Here is a 20,751-nt window from a genome sequence, read left to right on the forward strand (position 1 = left end):
AGTGAATTCATCACAAATCAGATTATCCATCTACAGATTTGCTATTTTAAATCTATGCTAATTGTCTTGGCTCCATCTACAGCCAGTGGGGAAAAAAACAGGCTCCTCCAGGACATGGATGTCCTATTTTATTATTCTTTCCCATTATTGTTCTTTTTTGCTACATTGACCAGATACAGGGCAGCTCAAGTGGTCTCACCAAATAGTCCCAGTCATACTATTCTCTACCCCTTGTATTCCCTTTCTTCCCTCCCAAGTTCTTCCCCTTTAACATCTTCATCCTCTCTCAAATAAACAGTATGCCCCTATTTACCCTTTCTCCATTGGCCCCAATTTTCCTGATTTTACACCTTTATTTGTATTTATGTTATGGTTGCCTCAGAAATTTCTAACTTGGTCAGCAGTTCCTTTAGGCTAATATCCTCCTTTTATATATATATAAAGTTTCTCATTTCTACCATTTCTCATGTCATCATCTTGATACTGTAGCCACCGGTCAGGGTCATACAGATGCATACACATTATTCTCCTTTTCCTATATGTAACACCTTATAATCTCTCATGTTAAAAGAGACAAGAGCTCTTTACATTAGGCCTAATGTGCCCATTAATTCAACATAATGGGGCACAGAGCGGTTCCCAGAACTGTCGAAAAATGCAGTTCTTTGCAGTAGGTGTTAGAACAAATAAAGAGAAATGCTAAGTTTTAAACTGCAGCAAAATCAAAGAAATAAAGCCATATTCCTCAAAACTAAATGGGAACTAACATGTTTGTGAACTGAAGCTTGTTGCATGTATGCTCTGAATCATTTATTTGAATGAACACATATCTGCTTTACATAATTTACATAATCTTTCATTTTACCACATGGAAATGAGTTGCAAAAGACTTTGAAAAGAATTTTTTTTTAAATTAAAATCCTGTCCTCTCTGAGCTCTGGAGTATGGGTCAGCCTCATTGGTCACTGGTAGAATTGCAAGTGTTCCGAGCACATCTAAACCACATTCAAGGTACATGCTCAAAATTTGAGTTACCCAAATTAATGGATATTTTAAGGTAGTTTGATCTGAAGGTACTTGTCTACAGAAAAACAGCAAATCAGTGGTAGAATTAGGAACAGATCTCAGGATAAACAAATTTCTCTGTATAACTGTACTTGTCTTAACCATAAGGTTAAACTCTCTCCAGGATTAGAAATGTGAATATCAAAATGCAAACACCAGCAACACGAAAATCATCGGTTAAGACATACCTTTCAAATCATCTTTGGGAAAACATCTTCTTTTTTCCATACTGTCTGTATTCTTCAAGTATTCTTTTGCGTTAATATCAAGGCCAGGCATCTGTTTTCTTCGGTTTATTGAAGAAAGTCCACCATCAAGACCTGACATCTGATCATAAGCCAGTGAACCTTCACCAAGAACACCTGACTTCCTCCCATCAGCAGATCTGTTATGGGATTTACTTCCTGCTCCACCAAAGGAAGAATCCTTCCTATAATAGGAGCCTAACTGTCCTAAATCCCTGTCTTCACCCCTGGCACTTCCTTGACCTGAAAGTGAATCTCTGTCATCAGTTGAACCTCTGCGTCCTGATCCTCTGAAATCACTGTGAGCACCAGTTCCAGCTTTATCTCGCATAGAAAATTTGCCAGGATGGGAATCCAGCCCAGATTCACCACCAAGTCCAACAGCACCTACCACACCTTCTCTACCACGGAATGAATGCAACTCTCTTTCATCACTTCCGAACCTGCCAACACCACCTGCCCCAGCCCTGGAGCCAGCTGACACACCTTCCTTGCCATAGGGAGACCCAGCAGCTTGTATTGCAGAGGCACCAACAACCCCCCCACCTTCTGAAGATGATCTGCCATGAGGAAAAGCAGCTCCTCCTGTTCCACCTAAATATCCTTGAGCTCTGCTCAGCATAGCATCCTTGCTGTGATAAGATCCCATTCCTTCTTCATCTCCAAAAGGAAAACGAGCAGCTCCAACCACACCCAGAGCTGAGAGACCATCTTTTCTATAGGAAGAGCCAACACCCCTTGCACTAGCACCACCAACACCTGTTCCAGCTGAAAGACCATACTTTCCATAGGGAGAAGCAACACCTCCCAAACCACCAATGCCTGTACCATCAACACCAGCCCCAGTTCCTATTCCCACAGGAAGTCCATCCTTTCCATAAAGAGAACCAACACCAACACCACCAACAGCAACAACAGTCCCAGCTGGAAGACCATCCTTTCCATAGGGAGACCCAACACCTCCCAAACCACCAACGCCTGTACCATCAACACCAGCCCCAGTTCCTATTCCCACAGGAAGTCCATCCTTTCCATAGGGAGTCCCAACACCACCTGCACCTAGTACTCCTGCACCACCAGCTATACCAACACCAGCCCAAGCTGGGAGACCATCCTTTCCACAGGAAGACCCAACTCCCCCTGCACCCTCCACACTAGCACCACCAGGCCCAGCTCTCATTTCCACTGAAAGACTGTCCCTTCCATATGGAGAGCCAGCTGCCACTGTACCAGCTATACCAACACCAGCCCCAGATAGGAGACCACCCTTTCCATAGGAAGATACAGCTCCCACTGCACCAGCTACACCTGCACCACTGGCACCTGTCCCAGCTGCCATTCCCCCTGGAAGACCATCTTTTCCGTAGGGAGAGCCAATTCCTCCTACACCAGGACCACCAACACCAGTCCCAGCTGGAAGACCATCCTTTCCAAAGGGATAGCCAAATCCTCCCACACCATCAACACCAGTCCCACATGGGAAACCATCCTTTCCATAGAGAGTCCCAACATCTCCCAAACCACCAATACTACCAACATCAACACCAGTCCCAGCTGGTAAACTGTCGTTTCCATAGGGAGAGCCAATTCCTCTTGCACCAGCAACACCTGCTCCACCAACACCAGCCCCAGCTGGAAGACCATCCTTTCCGAAGGGAGAACCAACACCTCTCAAACCACCAAGACCAGCCCCAGCTAGGAGGCTGTCCTTTCCATAGGGAGAGCCAAATCCTCCTGCACCAGCTACACCTGCACCACCCACACCAGTCCCAGCTGGAAGACCATCCTTTCCATAGGGAGTCCCAACACCTCCCACACCACCAACACCAGCCCCAGCTGGAAGACCATCCTTTCCATAGGGAGAACCAACACCTCCCACACCACCAACACCAGCCCCAGCTGGAAAACTATCCTTTCCATAGGGAGTCCCAACACATCCTAGACCACCAACACTAGCGCCATCAACACCAGCCCCAGCTGGAAGACCATCCTTTCCATAGGGAGAGCCAAAACCTCCTGCACCAGCTACACCTGCACCACCCACACCAGTCCCAGCTGGAAGACCATCCTTTCCATAGGGAGTCCCAACACCTCCCACACCACCAACACCAGCCCCAGCTGGAAGACCATCCTTTCCATAGGGAGAACCAACACCTCCCACACCACCAACACCAGCCCCAGCTGGAAAACCATCCTTTCCATAGGGAGTCCCAACACATCCTAGACCACCAACACTAGCGCCATCAACACCAGCCCCAGCTGGAAGACCATCCTTTCCATAGGGAGAGCCAAATCCTCCTGCACCAGCTACACCTGCAACACCAACACCAGCCCCAGCTGGAGGGCCATCTTTTCCATAGGGTGTCCCAACACCTCCCACACCACCAACACTAGCAACATCAACAGCAGTCCCGGCTGGAAGACCATCCTTTCCATATGGAGTCCCAACACATCCCAGACCACCAATACTAGCACCATCAACACCAGCCTCAGCTGGAAGACCATCCTTTCCATAGGGAGAGCCAAATCCTCCTGCACCAGCTACACCTGCACCACCCACACCAGCCTCAGCTGGAAGACCATCCTTTCCGTAGGGTGTCCCAACACTTCCCAAACCACCGACAGCAGCCCCAGCTGGCAGGCCATCCTTTCCATAGGGAGAGCCAAATCCTCCTGCACCAGCTACACCAGCATCACCCACACCAGCCCCAGCTGGAAGACCATCCTTTCCATAGGGAGAGCCAAATCCTCCTGCACCAGCTACACCAGCATCACCCACACCAGCCCCAGCTGGAAGACCATCCTTTCCATAGGGAAAGCCAAATCCTCCTGCACCAGCTACACCTGCACCACCAACACCAGTCCCAGCTGGAAGACCATCCTTTCCATAGGGAGTCCCAACACCTCCCACACCACCAACACCAGCCCCAGCTAGAAGACCATCCTTTCCATAGGGAGAACCAACACCTCCCACACCACCAACACTAGCAACATCAACAGCAGTCCCAGCTGGAAGACCTTCCTTTCCATAGGGAGAACCAACACCTTCCAAACAACCAACACCACCAACACCAGCCCCAGCTGGCAGGCCATCCTTTCCATAGGGAGAGCCAAAACCTCCTGCACCAGCTACACCAGCACCACCCACACCAGCCCCAGCTGGAAGACCATCCTTTCCATAGGGAGAACCAACACCTTCCAAACAACCAACACCACCAACACCAGCCCCAGCTGGCAGGCCATCCTTTCCATAGGGAGAGCCAAAACCTCCTGCACCAGCTACACCAGCACCACCCACACCAGCCCCAGCTGGAAGACCATCCTTTCCATAGGGAGAACCAACACCTTCCAAACAACCAACACCACCAACACCAGCCCCAGCTGGCAGGCCATCCTTTCCATAGGGAGAGCCAAAACCTCCTGCACCAGCTACACCTGCACCACCCACACCAGCCCCAGCTGGAAGACCATCCTTTCCATAGGGAAAGCCAAATCCTCCTGCACCAGCTACACCTGCACCACCAACACCAGTCCCAGCTGGAAGACCATCCTTTCCATAGGGAGTCCCAACACCTCCCACACCACCAACACCAGCCCCAGCTAGAAGACCATCCTTTCCATAGGGAGAACCAACACCTCCCACACCACCAACACTAGCAACATCAACAGCAGTCCCAGCTGGAAGACCATCCTTTCCATAGGGAGAGCCAAATCCTCCTGCACCAGCTACACCTGCACCACCCACACCAGCCCCAGCTGGAAGACCATCCTTTCCATAGGTAGAGCCAAATCCTCCTGCACCAGCTACACCAGCATCACCCACACCAGCCCCAGCTGGAAGACCATCCTTTCCATAGGGAAAGCCAAATCCTCCTGCACCAGCTACACCTGCACCACCAACACCAGTCCCAGCTGGAAGACCATCCTTTCCATAGGGAGTCCCAACACCTCCCACACCACCAACACCAGCCCCAGCTAGAAGACCATCCTTTCCATAGGGAGAACCAACACCTCCCACACCACCAACACTAGCAACATCAACAGCAGTCCCAGCTGGAAGACCTTCCTTTCCATAGGGAGAACCAACACCTTCCAAACAACCAACACCACCAACACCAGCCCCAGCTGGCAGGCCATCCTTTCCATAGGGAGAGCCAAAACCTCCTGCACCAGCTACACCAGCACCACCCACACCAGCCCCAGCTGGAAGACCATCCTTTCCATAGGGAGAGCCAAATCCTCCTGCACCAGCTACACCTGCACCACCCACACCAGCCCCAGCTGGAAGACCATCCTTTCCATAGGGAGAGCCAAATCCTCCTGCACCAGCTACACCAGCATCACCCACACCAGCCCCAGCTGGAAGACCATCCTTTCCATAGGGAAAGCCAAATCCTCCTGCACCAGCTACACCTGCACCACCAACACCAGTCCCAGCTGGAAGACCATCCTTTCCATAGGGAGTCCCAACACCTCCCACACCACCAACACCAGCCCCAGCTAGAAGACCATCCTTTCCATAGGGAGAACCAACACCTCCCACACCACCAACACTAGCAACATCAACAGCAGTCCCAGCTGGAAGACCATCCTTTCCATAGGGAGAGCCAAATCCTCCTGCACCAGCTACACCAGCACCACCCACACCAGTCCCAGCTGGAAGACCATCCTTTCCATAGGGAGAGCCAAATCCTCCCACACCACCAACACCAGCCCCAGCTGGGAGGCCATCTTTTCCATAGGGAGAGCCAAATCCTCCTGCACCAGCTACACCTGCACCACCCACACCGGTCCCAGCTGGAAGACCATCCTTTCCATAGGGAGAACCAACACCTCCCACACCACCAACACTAGCAACATCAACAGCAGTCCCAGCTGGAAGACCATCCTTTCCATAGGGAGAACCAACACCTCCCACACCACCAACACTAGCAACATCAACACCAGCCCCAGCTGGAAGACTATCCTTTCCATAGGGAGAGCCAAATCCTCCTGCACCAGCTACACCAGCACCACCCACACCAGTCCCAGCTGGAAGACTATCCTTTCCATAGGGAGAACAAACACTTCCCAAACCAGCACCATCACCACCAGCCCCAGCCCACATTCCCACAGGAAGTCCATCCTTTCCATAGGGGTACTCCTTTCCTCCTTTATCTGCTACATCAGCTCCAATCCTGTTTCCATCTCCAGCCCCAGATTCACCTGACTGTCCATATTTACCATAGAACCCCCCAATTTTAACAGCAGTGGCATCTCCAACAGCTGCTCCAGCTGGCAGACCATCTGGGCCATACAGCAAGCCAGTTCTTCCTCCCTGACCTGCAGGACCACTGGCTTCAACTCTCAGGTCATCCTTGCCATAGGGAGTCCCTATTTCTCCTCTATTTATACTTGCTTCATTAATATCAGCTATAGTAGGCATGCCATCCTTGCCACAGGGGGATCTTATTCTTCTAGCAATCTCAGTACCTGCAGCATTCCTACCAGCTCCAGTCCCTGGACTAGTCTCACTGTATAGATCATCCTTACCGTAGGGAGACTGCAGGCTTCCTACACTGGTTGAATCAGGATTGAGTCCATCTAACACAGAATTTCCATCAGTAGCCCCTGATCTCTTGACACCCCCAAAGCCATGTCTAGAACTAGTATCACCTAATTTACCATCCTTGTCATGCCAAGAGCCCACACCTTGTGCATCATCCATGTCAGTGTTAAGAACATCCAACATACCATCCTTACCATCATGAGAGTCCCTACCTCCTACACCTCCGGATCCACTTCTTGTGGCATTTGTGCCATGAAAAGACCCCATAATCTCTTCAGCCCTTTGACCAGTCCCAGGACTGGCTCCACCTAGGATAGCATCCCTGTCAGACAGAGAATACATTCCACCTACACCGGCACTGCTAGAACCATTTGTTCTCATCATACCCTCCTCTTGATAAAGAGAACCCATACCTCCTTTTCCACCTAGGCTAGCCTCAGTTCCAACTACCAAACCCTCTTTACCATAAAGAAATTTCTTGTTGCCTGCTTCTCCCACCCTAGCCCCAGTACCAGCACTAGTATCTTCAAACACAGCACCCTTGCCATGAAGAGCCTCTGAACCTTCCATACTTCTGAATCCAGATCTAGCATCACCTCTGCCATCCACAGAATACCATCCACCTGTTCCTCTTAATCCATCACCAATATCTGCTCTGCTTATCATAGAATCCTCACCATGGAAAGACCCTAATCCACTTGTGTCTCTTACACCTGTTAATCTACTGCTACTACCACCACTTGTCGTTGAGTCTCCATCTACCTCTGCTCTAGAAAACTGCCCAAACCCCATCCTTCCACTTCTGTGGGTTCCATCTAGCCCTTCTTGTCCCAAAAATCTACGTCTGCCATCATCATCAATGGAGTAGCCTTGACTGCCTTCTTGGCCATTTCTGTACAAGCCATCTTCTTCCATGCTAACGTCCATAAAATGATCTTGGCCACCAAGATATTCTCCTTGTTGAAGTTTTTTAGCCCTGTCTTTATCTGACAATGGTCCTTTTATCCAGCCGGCTTTATCTCTTTCGCCTCCTTCATTCTGTCTCCTCTTTCCTTTGGCATCTATATTGAAGATGCATTGTTTGATTGGAGCAGAAGCAATTTACAGGAAAAGAAAGAAAAAAAGAACAGGCAATTAATACGTCATATAATGCATCAGCAACTAAAGAAAATGCATTAGCATTTGTTATCATTTCATTCTAAAACCCCGAAACAGAATATATTTAAATAAAATTATATTCAGTTCAAATCCTGAATGTTTTTAGTGGCTTATTCAAACATAATTTTACATTTCTTAGTTAAAAAGGCAATTATTTTTAGTAGAAACATGTTTGTTGAAAAAAAAATGAAAAGCAAGGCAAATTTCCAGCATGATAGGTCTAATCCTGAAGGGCTTAGGTGATATCTGGGGCCCATTTAGTTTCTTGTGTCTTCTTCCTCCAGGCCTGGAGGAGTAATAGAATATCCCCCACACAGAGTGGCCATCAGTTCCTACCCATGAATTGGGATCTCGTGGCTATTGAGGCAGCTTGCATATTTGGCATTCTGGCATTTTAGATCTCCAACCTGAAAACCTGAAGACTAAAGATTTCAGTTCTATGAATAGCTTTGTATTAATCCAAAATTCAGGTTTTTCCCAGAGGAACAGTGGAGCTATCAGGTCACATGCAATTTTGATTTTCACACTAGATATCATTTCAGCAGAGCATTAATGGCTCAGTGAAAGCAGTGGGCAGTTTGTAAGTCTTATTTAGCAACCTTTCTGTTTCTGAAAGGTCATCAGACGAGGCCCTAATGAGAGATAGCCGCTTTTGCAGCAGCAGGAACTCAACAGAAAGCAGAGCAATGACCTTTTGGAAGTAAAAAAATAGACGTCATCTGACTGATAACCTGCTTTCACTGAAAGGCATGTTTTCCCATCTTCCCAGCTTCTTCTAACATTCTTAACCTCTAATTTGGAAAGAAAAACACTATCTAGCAAGACACCCATGAAAGCTCCTTAATCCCCTGTACATTGTACTGTGTTCACACAGTGCCAGCTTTGTGAAAAACACATGTTGAGACAGGGATTATTTTTAGACGATTGATGGAGAACATACCACACTAGAGTAACTGTAGAGGAAATGATCCAAGATTTGCCAGGGCTAACAAAAAGGGTAAATTTTGTCTCATCTGAGGAGGAATAAGGGTCTAACCTGGCTCTCATTTCTCCAAATATAATTTAGAAACTAGAGGCTCCACAAATCATTTCTCAGTATACTATCATCTAACAGAGCAATCAGACAGTGAGAGGTATAGAACATAATACAGGAATCACTTGATCACACAGGAAACACAGTGTCACTTACGCTCTACAATAAGGCAGGCATTTGAGGAACAGAGTCCAGTGTCGAGTGTGTACATGCCACTGTCAGAGGGCAGAATGTTTTTGATAATCAGTTGGTGGGTCAGACCATCAGGTGTTACAGAGATCTGGTGCTTCTCACTTGCCTCGAGGAGGTGGGTTTTGTGTAGCCACACAGCATCATAGCAGGGAGTGCGTAGGGTACACTCAAAGACAGCATTTTCTTCCTCGGGGCAATGAACATCACTGAGTGGGTGCTTAAATCTCACAGGGATGGCTGCAATAGAAAATCAAGGGCTACAGACAGGAAACAGAGGGACTTCTGTCTTCCAAGAAAAACTTGTTGCAGCAGAAGGAAGAAAGAAAAGAACTTGTCAACCCTGTGAACACTGGTTTAAGCAGAAAAAAGAAAAACTGGGGTGTGCACCTGTGCCCAATTCTAAAGGACAGAGAAAGAGATATTTATTATCTTCTTGTGCATTTATACTATCCACCACTGTGATATGGGGGTAGCTTGCAGTCATTAATGGATTTCAGTATCATAATACTACTGTTGAGGTGGCTTGTTATTATTCTGACTTTACACAAGGAAACTATAGCATAGAGTAAGTTAAGAATTTGTTTATGTTCATCCAGAAGTCAGAGCCAAACTGGTACTTGAACCTAGTCCTTTGGACGAGGACAAATGAAACACCCCCATCACATAATCACCCTCTTGCCATTTTCACCTGTGTCTATGAGGAGAGAACCCTTACGCAGCAACACAAGAACAGTCTTCTGTAGTTAGCAGTTTTTACTGTTGAGCTTTGCATATGCTCCTAGGTTAAATTTCACACCAAAAAATAATTTCTTGTTACAGCTGCACATTGCATGCCTCAAATTTAAGTCCTTACATTCAGCTTCCAACTCAGTTGAGAAAACAGGCACATCCTCCACTCTGACTTGGTACAAGCCTGCATCTTCTGGCTGCACATCGTTGACAATGAAATTGTACCTTTTTCCTACTTGCCTCAGGCAGTGCTTTCTGTATTCATCCCCTGTTCCATATCTCACCCTTTCACCATCCTAGGAAAAGAAACGACATACTCTTAAAGGCAATGCATAACTAGTGCAAGGCATTTCAAATAAATTAGGCCAAATTTGTGCTCAAATTGCTTTATCTATGTCAATGAGTCACAACACAGAAGGCTACAATCTATTATTACTTACAGTGGACTGCTGCTGCTCATTGCTCATAAAACATATAGGTAATGCTAGATGCAGTAAGTCCTGCACAGAAGAGAGCATTTGACTCTCAGACTTGGCAAAATGATACTACTTTTTTAGCTCACATAAGATTTTGGGTTTAACAAATAGGTATTCTCTGTAACTTTGAAGACAAAGTATTTTTGTTGCTTAGATTTTAACACATTCAAAGATGGATAAGCAGGCAAGTTCACCCCTCTCCAACCTGTGATACACTTGGGTTACTTTCTCCACTTTGTGGCTGCATGGACTTTGCCTTGTGTTCAATTCAGAAGTTCATAGAGTTAGTCTAATCTCCTCTTACAAAGCAAAATCAGATAACTTTTCCCATTTTCCCTATATTAAATCCACTAACTACAGTTTGACTAAAATATATCTTTCAGAGAAACATCCACAGCATTGATCACCTGGGGAGCACAACAGAATAACTACATAACTATACTGGATGTTTTACCTCCTTGAAATCTTCTTTCACAGAAAGTGAATTAGAATAGAATATAACACTCAAATTAAATCAGTCTGTTTTTCTGATAAAAGACTCCAGGCATCTGTTAGAATTTTCTCTTACTTGAAGTGCTCTTGAAGTCAAAAGAATGTCAGTAACTGACTGAAATGTTTGCCCTATCCTTGAATCTTCAAATTGCAAGTGATATGCACCACCAAAGACTATGGGGGTCCCCGCACCAACACTTCTCCCTAACCAATCAAGGATTCTGATCAAGGGATCCAATGGACGGACAACTTTGTAGGACAATGTTTATCTGTTCTCAGCCCCTGCCCAGTGGATCAACCATTTCACATAACAGACTTCAGTGACTGTTATGAGCTGCCCAACACAACCCCCACCCGCCCCTTACCTTAAGCAGATAAATATTGCTGTTACTGTTTTTCAGGTCCATCTCTAGACTGAATGTAGCCTTTCCCTCTTTGTTGATCCTGATGTGTTGCTTGTTCCTCATACTGTGCATTAACTGTAGGAAAAGATACAAGCACCTAGTAAATGATAAGGCTGGCATGATAGAAGTTCTTAAGCTGACAAACTACTGTGAAACCTACTTTTTATCTGCATAGAAAAGAACTACCTCTAACTTTATATATATGGAAGAAACACCTGCAAGTTTCCGCTGTTCTGTCCTGTAGGCAAATTATATTTTACCTGCCTACCCTCCTGGTCATTCACAGACTCTGCAATTGCTATTTGTCCAGTTTTCTAAATGTCCCTGTATGTGAAGGCCCATCTTGACTCTTAGGTAATAACTCATCAATTTGATGTCCATATTCTCATCAGAGGCAGACAGATACAGAATTTAGCCATGAGGATTACTAAAAGGATTATGCTAAGCTCATTATCTCCTAAAATTTTAAAGTGGACTCCAAAAATGTCAATAATATTTTCATCCATGTCAGTGTAGAACTGGGACTTCTTTAAAGCATTGCAAAAAATCATTCTCTGTCATACAGTAAAATTTTCAATCTACAAAGTAATTTAGGAAGGTATAGCTTATCTTCAGAAGTGATTCAGGAAATGTAGAACTCTGCAGTTCTTTAAAAATCAGTGTTTCAGTGGCTTCAGTTTGTCTTACTTTTCCATGTTCAGTCTCTGTGTCCTTCTTTATCTCCTGCAACTTTCTCAGCATCCCACGGAAGTCTGAAATTCCATATTTCAGACAGATTCTTTCATAATCTCTTTTATCTGCATGCAGCAACAGTTGCCAGATTGCTTCTTTGTCCACTGGTTTTGGTGGTGGTTGTGGGGCTCTTAGAACCAGAAAAAAAAGAAAAAGAAAAAAAAAAGACCTAGAAATTTTGACAGAGAACAAGAACTCATTGTTCCCTTAATCTTAACCCCTTCATCTTCCTCTCCATCATTTCTGTAGTTCATTCATTCACCCCTGTAGATGTAGAGGATGGGACTCCTTTGGGACAGGTTTTCTGCATCTATCCTATCAAATGAAACAGTGCCAGGGAACATTCTTTCTCTGGGATGTCCAGGGCACTGGAATGCAATTGTCCAGACTGTTAAATTGTCAGCAGAGTCCCTGGCACAGTTTAACCCAGGCCAACTTGCACTCTTTTGAATAATTTCTTGGCTCAGTTCAGGACTTTGCACAGGCCATGGATCATTCCCATTGGGCAGATTTTGCGAGGCCATCCACTTGGGATGTGAAGGAAGTTCAACAGTGTGCACATGGCAGGCTCTGCAGTTGGCCTGGGGGCCAGAGCTCATCCCTGGTACTGTAGATACAGCTCCCTGATAAGCCAAAAAAATCATTACATGAAACACTTGTCACTAAGCTAGGAAGTTACTTGTTAGTTAAAAACAGGAACAGCAGAGAGATCTTCTAAGACAAAATCTCGTGGTGCAAAGGGTCATACACCTCAAAACAAGGTTGGTACCTTGCGTTTATCTCAGCCTAACAGACATTGGCAAACTGTTCTGTTATGTATCTCCATGTTGTGCTTCACAGCAACTTTGGAAACAAGAATTGTTGCCTTAAACGTTTATGAAGCTGTCCTTGGCCCTATCATATTGAGAAACAACTAGGAAGTGTAACAATGGCCTTCCCTATGGAGGTTTACCGCTTTCTCAGCAGCTTTCTGAAGTCCTGAAGTTTCTTCTTTAATTCTATTAAAGGCAAAAAGAAAAAACATTCAGGTAAGAAAATGGAGCTACCCAACAAGGTAAAATATACCTCAAAAAAGAAAGGTCATGCAAAATAGCCACTGACAAGAGGCCATTTGACTCTGCCATGTTCAACTTCAGGCAATGTTTTTATCCTTCTGAAAAACTGCCATAAAACTTATTGTCAGCTTTATCAGCCATACCTCTGTTCTTTGAGAGCCACTAAAGTTCATCCTTTCCTACAGTTCCTTCCTCTCTTTTTGGAGCAGACACTCTGGACTGCAATAAGGCCCACTATTTCTCAGCCATGTTAATATGTCAGACCCAGCTGTATTTGACATAATAAAATCCTCTTCTAGCATGTACCTGGAATCATTAATCAGAACAGCTCAAAACCATGTTTAAGAATGTCACTTTAGCCAAAGGTAAATAGCAAGCAGAAGGAGTGGACAGAACACCAGATATTTATTATCCCTTCTCTTACTTTATTATTTACAAGTCTTGGGTAAATTCCGGGGCCAGTAAAGACAGATAGGCTCCTGAAGAATTATTGGTTTTTCTTTGTTAAAAACTCCTCTTCAACTGCTACTGATGCTGCCCATTCAACCCTGCCTCCTTCTCAGGCTGAACATTTTATGACTTACTATTCCCTTTTCTCCTGCTGTAATGTCTATAGGAGAATAAACTACTCCTTCTGTATTAGTGCCAAGGAGGCAGGTACATCCTAGTAATATTTTGCTGTTACTTCCTGAAAGGTCCTTGGCACCTTCTCTGATTGTGCCTTATAATGCAACTGTCTCACTTCCTGCTTGCTCCTCCTGAGTTGATCTTATTTCTTGCATTAAAGAAGGACAATAAGCAATAATGTGGTTGACAGAAGTGGATATGGTATGCCAAAAAAAATTACAAATAGCTCACCATCAGCAGGATGAATAGGAACTTGTTTCGCTTTCCTCTTAAAGCCAACTGATAGTTTAGGAGAGAAAACAGGAAAAACAATCCATAAAATGAACAAGATAACACTCAGATTAATGCCAGTGAACTATAAAACATATGCAGCTGTTATCAATGCAAGAGAAAATCCCAGTCTGGATTTCTTTGTCAAGCTGATATTGACTCCTTGTAAACCCCATCTGTAACTCAATATTCCTATTGCAATAGCCTCTCTGCTTACTGGATACTCTATGCAGTGGAGGAGACAGTTTCTGCCCTAAGACGCTTATGGTTTAAGCAACTGTAGGAAATATTAGCATCTTTTTTTAGAGATGGAGAACTGAGGTGCAAGGATTATCTGGCCAAATGCAGATGGGGGCCTTCTACACTTTATAGGCAGAGAGGGGAAATGGGCACTTCCAACAGCCCACTTCCTGCACAAGTAGATTCCCAGAATACGTCAGTTATACCATACCCACAAAGTGCCCGTTTCTCTCCCCGACTATAAAGGAAATCAGGGGACTAGGACAGGTGTACCATATACATCTGATGTGAAGTGAGATGGATCTCTCCCAAAAAACTAAACAACTTGTTCAACTTCATAAAGAAGCAGTGGAGCCAGTTCAACACTAAATCCAGACATTTTGAGCATGCTTCAGCAAACTGAGTGCAATAGCCACCTTCTTCTCCCTTGCCTTATCAGTTTAACATTGTTATGGAGCTACCAAAGCTGGCGGAGTGACAGAAGACCTCCAGTTCTCACTGACTGGAAAACAGACCTTCACACCAAGGACACCTGGACAATGCTCTGGGCACCCACCCTGACAGCATAGCAAAATCAACTACTTGGGACCACAGGGCCTTCGGACTACAGAACCTGCCAATCCTACCTTGTATGATCCTGAGGCCAGCAGTGCACACAGCTTCCCCATATTCATTCACAGCAGAGCAGCGATACAAATCAGTATCATCTTCAGTGAGTTTGTTTATCTTAAAAAGAAGAACATAGTAAGAATTGGCAGCCATGTGGTGTGATTTAGTTACCTTCTAATAAAACAGCTAATCAGTGACATCTCAGATCTTTCTTCTGTTCCCAGGATGACTCTAAAAAGCTTTCTTTTCTATTTTTTGTGTGTTATTTCAGATCTGGTGACATCTGTACTTACTCTCATTTGTGACCTATTTAAACCATTTTACTCTTTTAAAAAAATATGTTTTAAGAAAAGAAAATCCCACAGTGTAATCAACTTTGTAAGTTGATTTGTAAGTTTTTGCAACATACATCAAACTAGACCTTCAGCTCCTCTTCCTATTTCATCTTGAAGCTTCATATATGGATGGAGTGATGTAATTCAACCCTGAGCTGTTTTACACTTTTCAAATACTGGGTTCCCTACATAGTTCTGCTAGATTCCACCCATATTTCCCTGGTAGCCCGTTGCTCTCTCTGCTTAACGGGCCCTGTCTGCAATATTTGACCTTTACCTGCAGAATGAATTCATTCGTAACAGCATTGAAGGATGTTTCGTATTTGGCAGAATCATCCATTCCTCCTTTTGTACGCTTCCATTTCACATCAGGGGTCGGGACACCTTTGACCACAGCTCTGAAAATGGCATTTTTACCTTTCAAAAGAGGCAAAAGATGACTCATTTAAGAGAGACTTGAAGAAATGTGATGAAAAAGGAACAAGCAAAGATTAAAGATGATATTCACCTCTCATAATTTTAGTCATTTAGTGTTTGGCTGCCTAATTGAAATGAGTCATTTAGGGGACTTGCTGTTCCAAACTCAGGCAAGAGCGCATTTATCCCCATTAACTATAAAAGCAGTCTAAATCATTCACTCAGATGTAGACAACCACAGAACAGCTATCTAAAGATGGGGATGACTCTGGTGCTAGGATCCCTATGTAATCAACAGGGTCGATCTGCTGAGTGAGCCATCTCTCCTGTCTTATGCAGAATCATCCTCTGGAAATACTTAGCTCTTTTCATTCTCTCAATAAAGGAAACCTAAAATTACAGCTTACCTCAAATGTCTAAGTTCATGCAGCTAAGACATCTGCAATAATCCTCACTCTACCTCACTGGCTTTCCAAAAGATTACTTGGAAACTAACTATAAAATTCATCACTGACAAGTATGGTGACAATTATGTCAATAATGGCAGGGTTTGCCTGTACTCAATCAAAAAAGCTTTTTAAAAAGTGGTGCCAGCTAAGACCGCTAACATCTTCTGTTCATCTCTGAAATCAACAACATTATAGCAAGTTCAGTCTAGACTCGCTTCTGTGCAGTTTTGATCCATACCAGCTTGTATGCACTACCTCTGCCACAGCCTAGCCATGAAATGACAAAATCCATTCTCCTTACACATTTCTCCCTTCAAGCTCCCATTACTTCCCCATTCTTTCGGACTCTTCCCTTTGTTGCTACAACACTGGGCAGGATATTCTGTAACATGGGACTCATCATGCTGGAGAGCCCTGACTCCAAACATCAGTAAAATCCATCTGTGAATACCAGTCACTATACCTGGTTGCTTTCTCATTTGGACAAAATGGCGATGAAAACAACAAGATACCTCCTCTGCCTCTACCCACTCAAGAAAACATGTTCTTAACAGACAACACTGTACCACATCTTGGAGAACCAATGGAGGGTGCGGGGCTTCTCCATGCATTCTGTCACACATGTCATCTTTCTGCAACACCTTTCTTGTCTTCTAGCCTGGTACCACCTTGCACTTAAAATACATCTGGCTCTCCTCATTGAAGAGGCAAGGAAGGGAGAAGAGATGGGGTTGCCTGTGAGCTTTCTCCTTCACATCTGCTCCCCTAAGAACATGAGTGTACTGCAGCTGACCACTCAAACTTTCAACAGCTTTACCATTGCCTAGTACAAATCTTTTTTTTTGTTTTTTCCTCCTAATAGGCTTTAAGGACATGAGAACAAATATAAAAAAGCAAGTCAGAGAAATGACTCACATATGCAGACATGACAGAGATGTAGGTAAGTGGGAGTGCCTTAGTGGAATGGAAACAGAGACGAGTTGTCATGGATGTGTTTCAGGGAGGAAATGATTAGTATCTCTCCTTTGTAATAGCTCTGGCCCTCAGGTGACCAACACTGTGGAAACGTCTCCTCAGAAAGTCTTGCTATATTTCCCACAACCTTCTGCAGAATCACCATCAAAAGATAGACATTATGCAGCATGCTCCTGCAAAGTATGCCCTTTCCTGCCATGTAATCAACAGGTTTTTACCAAGAGGCATCTTTCTTCCAACTCTTTCTGGGCTTGCAGTACTAAAACTATTATTAAAGTCTATTTCCAAATGCTTATAACTTTGTCAAATTTTAGCCATTCTGTCTGCAGTTTTCCATACTTGTCATCTACCACAGGACACAACTACTCAGCCGTATCATCTATTCCATGCACCAAATGAAATGGGATAATGATCATAGTGCACTCATAGTGCATCTGCATAGACGCTGAATTCAGGTTACATAGTGACTGCCCTGAATATTCTAACATTTTGCACATGAACGATGAAGATCCTACTTTAAGTCAAACAATGTGGAAAATTCAGACAGAGTGGCCAGACATTGCCTTGGTCCATGCCTGAAACTTGCATGCAGAAGGAAGGTGGAAAAGGAGGAAGAGGAGGGATGCACCACTAGAGGCCACTGTGCTCCTTCATACAATCTCAATAGTTCATGAAAATCGACATATGGCTGTGACAACAAAACTGAAATCCATGGTGCTGGAAACTGTTCAGTCTTGTGAAAGAGGAGGGGCTGCACAATCGGTTACTCCACTCTGAAAAATGTGGAAGTCTCCTCATGGGCCTCACTGGAGATCACTGGAAGGCTTCCCACTGATTTGGGGTTCATTAGTTGCCTCCTCTGTATTCCATGAAAGAAGCATAGTGCTTCTTTACTGGCTGATACACCAGAGGGCTGTGCTGCCATTCAGAGGGACCTTGACAGCCTGGAGAGATGGGCAGAGAGGAACCTCATGAAGTTCAACAAAGGCAAGTGCAGGGTCCTGCACCTAGGGAGGAATAACCCCAGGCACCAGGACAGGTTGGGGGTTGACCTGCTGGAAAGCAGCTCTGTGGAGGAGGACCTGGGAGTGCTGGTGGACACCAAGTTAAGCATGAGGCAGCAATGTGCCCTTGTGGCCAAGAAGGCCAATGGTATCCTGGGGTGCATTAGGAAGAGTGTTGCCAGCAGGTCGAGGGAGGGGATCCTCCCCCTCTCCTCAGCCCTGTTGAGGTCACATCTGGAGTACTGTGTCCAGTTCTGGGCTTCCCAGTACAAGAGAGACATGGAGCTGCTGCAGCGAGTCCAGTGGAGGGCTACTAAGATGATTAAGGGACTGGAGCATCTCTCTTATGAGGAAAGACTGAGAGAGCTGGGCCTGTTTAACCTGCGGAAGAGAAGACTGAGAGGGTATCTTATCAATGTATACAAATATCTGAAGGGAGGGTGTCAAGAGGATGGAACCAGACTCTTTTCAGTGGTGCCCAGTGACAGGACAAGAGGCAAAGGGCACAAACTGAAACACAGGAAGTTCCATCTGAACATGAAGAAAAACTTCTTTACTGTGAGGGTGACAGAGCACTGGAACAGGTTACCCAGAGAGGTTGTGGAGTCTCCTTCCTTGGAGATATTCAAAAGCCATCTGGACACAATCCTTGGAAACATGCTCTAGGTGACCCTGCTTGAGCATGGGGGTTGGACTAGATGATCTCCAGAGGTCCTTTCCAGTCTCAACCCTTCTGTGATTCTGTGTTTCTCAATAAAGAAGCACAGCCTAAACAGTGTCAGAAGTACACCTGAATTTAAAAAGCAGTTAATCTTAGTGCTGAACTCTCATAATACAAGTTACTTCAACAGGAAAAAAACTTTTTCAAGGTACTTAATCTTTTGCTGCAAAATATTTACCCTGAGAGCTTCCTTCAGATTTCACAAGATTAGCTGTATATATTAGGAGACAGATTTTGATCCCACATTTACTAGTAAAACCTCGGGATAGCTCCATCAGTACTGATGGAATTTTCATCATTACAACAAAGGCCTTGGCCACACAAAGCTTTTTTTTGTTTGTTTGTTCAGTCAAATCTCTTTAGAAACTTGATTTAATTAAGATAATTGTTTCCTGCAGGTGAGATGAGGAGTCAACCCTCCAGGTCTGTGACTTGAACTGTTTTTCAAGAGTCTCACCTTCCTGTAATGTTAGGGTGATAGGTTTCCACTCAAAGTCAGGTGTACTGCATCCTTCTGGAATATCATCAACAAACTGAGTGATTGTAACTCCTGGGATGGAAGATTTCTTGAGGGTTTTCACTAGAAAGGCAAAGAAAACACACTGAATTAAGATAACACATTAATTCTTTAGGAACAGCATCTCAGTCTGCATTTCCTCTCTGCAGAACACTTAACTGTTCCTGCTTAGCTCCTCTTAGACTAGTAGAGCACCTATGCTTTCTAACACTACAGGGTGTGAATTCAAACTCTGGAGCATTAAGGGCCATGATTTTGTGTTAAATTATTGTAAAGCTAGGGTGCTAGTGGGAAAATCTGCAATCTGGATTGCAATCCAGGGCCACATCAGGTCACATGTCTAGTAATGTTTTGGACAGAGAATTTTTTATATCAGTTACTGTTCCAAATAAACCTTCACGATCTGGCATGAGGAAAACATTGCAAAGGTCAGCAGAATGTAATGGGCCAGGGACTGGTGTGTCTCCTTGTGGTGGTAAGACAGATGCATTATTGTCAAACAAGAAAAGCAAGTTGGGCTTATTTTCAGGGCTTTCCCAGATATGTTTCTCAGCTGTGGCTGTTCTCTCACCTGCCTGACGGCTTGCCATGATGCCTTGCTCAGCTCCTTGCTTTCAACAACAAAAACTTCCTGCAAGACAACAAATCATTTCACTATTTACAGTTCACAAGGAAAACAAAAGCCCTTAATACTACTAAGCTGGTTGTTTCATATAACAGTTTCATGACTATCCAGTCATGAAAGGACTGCTAATTAACACAATCTGCCTCCTCTTTCCAAAGCACCCTTAGCACCATTCCCCTCCTCTCCCATCATGACACAGTTTCGAACCACCAGCACATCACAAACCAGGTAAGAAAACAGCTAGCAGGGCTAAATGGACAAGTCAGACATCTATCAGCATCCCTGTGTTGCATCTTCCATTTCCATGTTGTCTGGCTTCCTTCCAAAGACCTCCTCTCGTGTATCAGGCAGATATTACACCACATGGCACTCACGTGGTGAGTTCTGATGGATGGCAAGAGCAGTTGCTGAGAAGAAAGCCATAGAGATGGATGTCTAAACTGAGGCATGGAGCAACAGCACATCCTGATCTAAATTAGCTTGTCTAATTTAGCAACAGGCCAACAGGCCTGAGAGCAGACTATGGGCTAGTACTTACTCTAGAAAGAAATGGTAAAGCGTCAGCTTGGCATTAAGTAGTCATTGTTATAGATCACTCATGTGACCTTCTGCCAAAGGTGTCTCTTTCCCTGTATTTATAAAGTGGACAATGTGTAATGTAACATATTGCTATCTTCCAAGCAAACTGTGAAGGCAGATTCCTTGCCATATGAGAGATACTCAGAAACTATAGAGTTACTGAAGCTCTGAAAGAGCAATTAGATTAGATTCCCATGTGGGATTAATGCTGTGTCTCTATTTATCCTCTGCACTCATTCAGTCAACACAGAGTC

General features: G+C 44.7%; 1 protein-coding gene across 1 annotated transcript in view; it reads right to left on the bottom strand.

The window, feature by feature from the left end:
• The window catches only part of IGFN1 (immunoglobulin like and fibronectin type III domain containing 1), a 30,909-nt gene extending 11,026 nt beyond the window's left edge, over positions 1-19,883 (bottom strand). The window contains exons 1-22 of the mRNA XM_067310426.1: positions 19,865-19,883; positions 19,234-19,356; positions 15,488-15,627; positions 14,893-14,992; positions 13,988-14,035; positions 13,027-13,072; positions 12,030-12,204; positions 11,304-11,417; positions 10,095-10,266; positions 9,206-9,478; positions 6,854-7,919; positions 6,580-6,757; positions 6,015-6,354; positions 4,959-5,810; positions 4,368-4,910; positions 3,930-4,241; positions 3,477-3,647; positions 3,258-3,428; positions 3,201-3,209; positions 2,910-3,146; positions 2,211-2,369; positions 1,254-1,991 (exon numbers count right to left, since the gene is read on the bottom strand). Coding sequence (XP_067166527.1) covers positions 1,254-1,991; positions 2,211-2,369; positions 2,910-3,146; positions 3,201-3,209; positions 3,258-3,428; positions 3,477-3,647; positions 3,930-4,241; positions 4,368-4,910; positions 4,959-5,810; positions 6,015-6,354; positions 6,580-6,757; positions 6,854-7,919; positions 9,206-9,478; positions 10,095-10,266; positions 11,304-11,417; positions 12,030-12,204; positions 13,027-13,072; positions 13,988-14,035; positions 14,893-14,992; positions 15,488-15,627; positions 19,234-19,356; positions 19,865-19,883 — 5,986 coding nt within the window. The remainder of the gene's footprint in view (positions 1-1,253; positions 1,992-2,210; positions 2,370-2,909; positions 3,147-3,200; positions 3,210-3,257; positions 3,429-3,476; positions 3,648-3,929; positions 4,242-4,367; positions 4,911-4,958; positions 5,811-6,014; positions 6,355-6,579; positions 6,758-6,853; positions 7,920-9,205; positions 9,479-10,094; positions 10,267-11,303; positions 11,418-12,029; positions 12,205-13,026; positions 13,073-13,987; positions 14,036-14,892; positions 14,993-15,487; positions 15,628-19,233; positions 19,357-19,864) is intronic.
• Positions 19,884-20,751: the final 868 nt, after the last annotated feature.

This window comes from Apteryx mantelli, chromosome 25 (assembly GCF_036417845.1).
Source record: "Apteryx mantelli isolate bAptMan1 chromosome 25, bAptMan1.hap1, whole genome shotgun sequence".
Lineage (NCBI taxonomy): Eukaryota > Metazoa > Chordata > Aves > Apterygiformes > Apterygidae > Apteryx > Apteryx mantelli.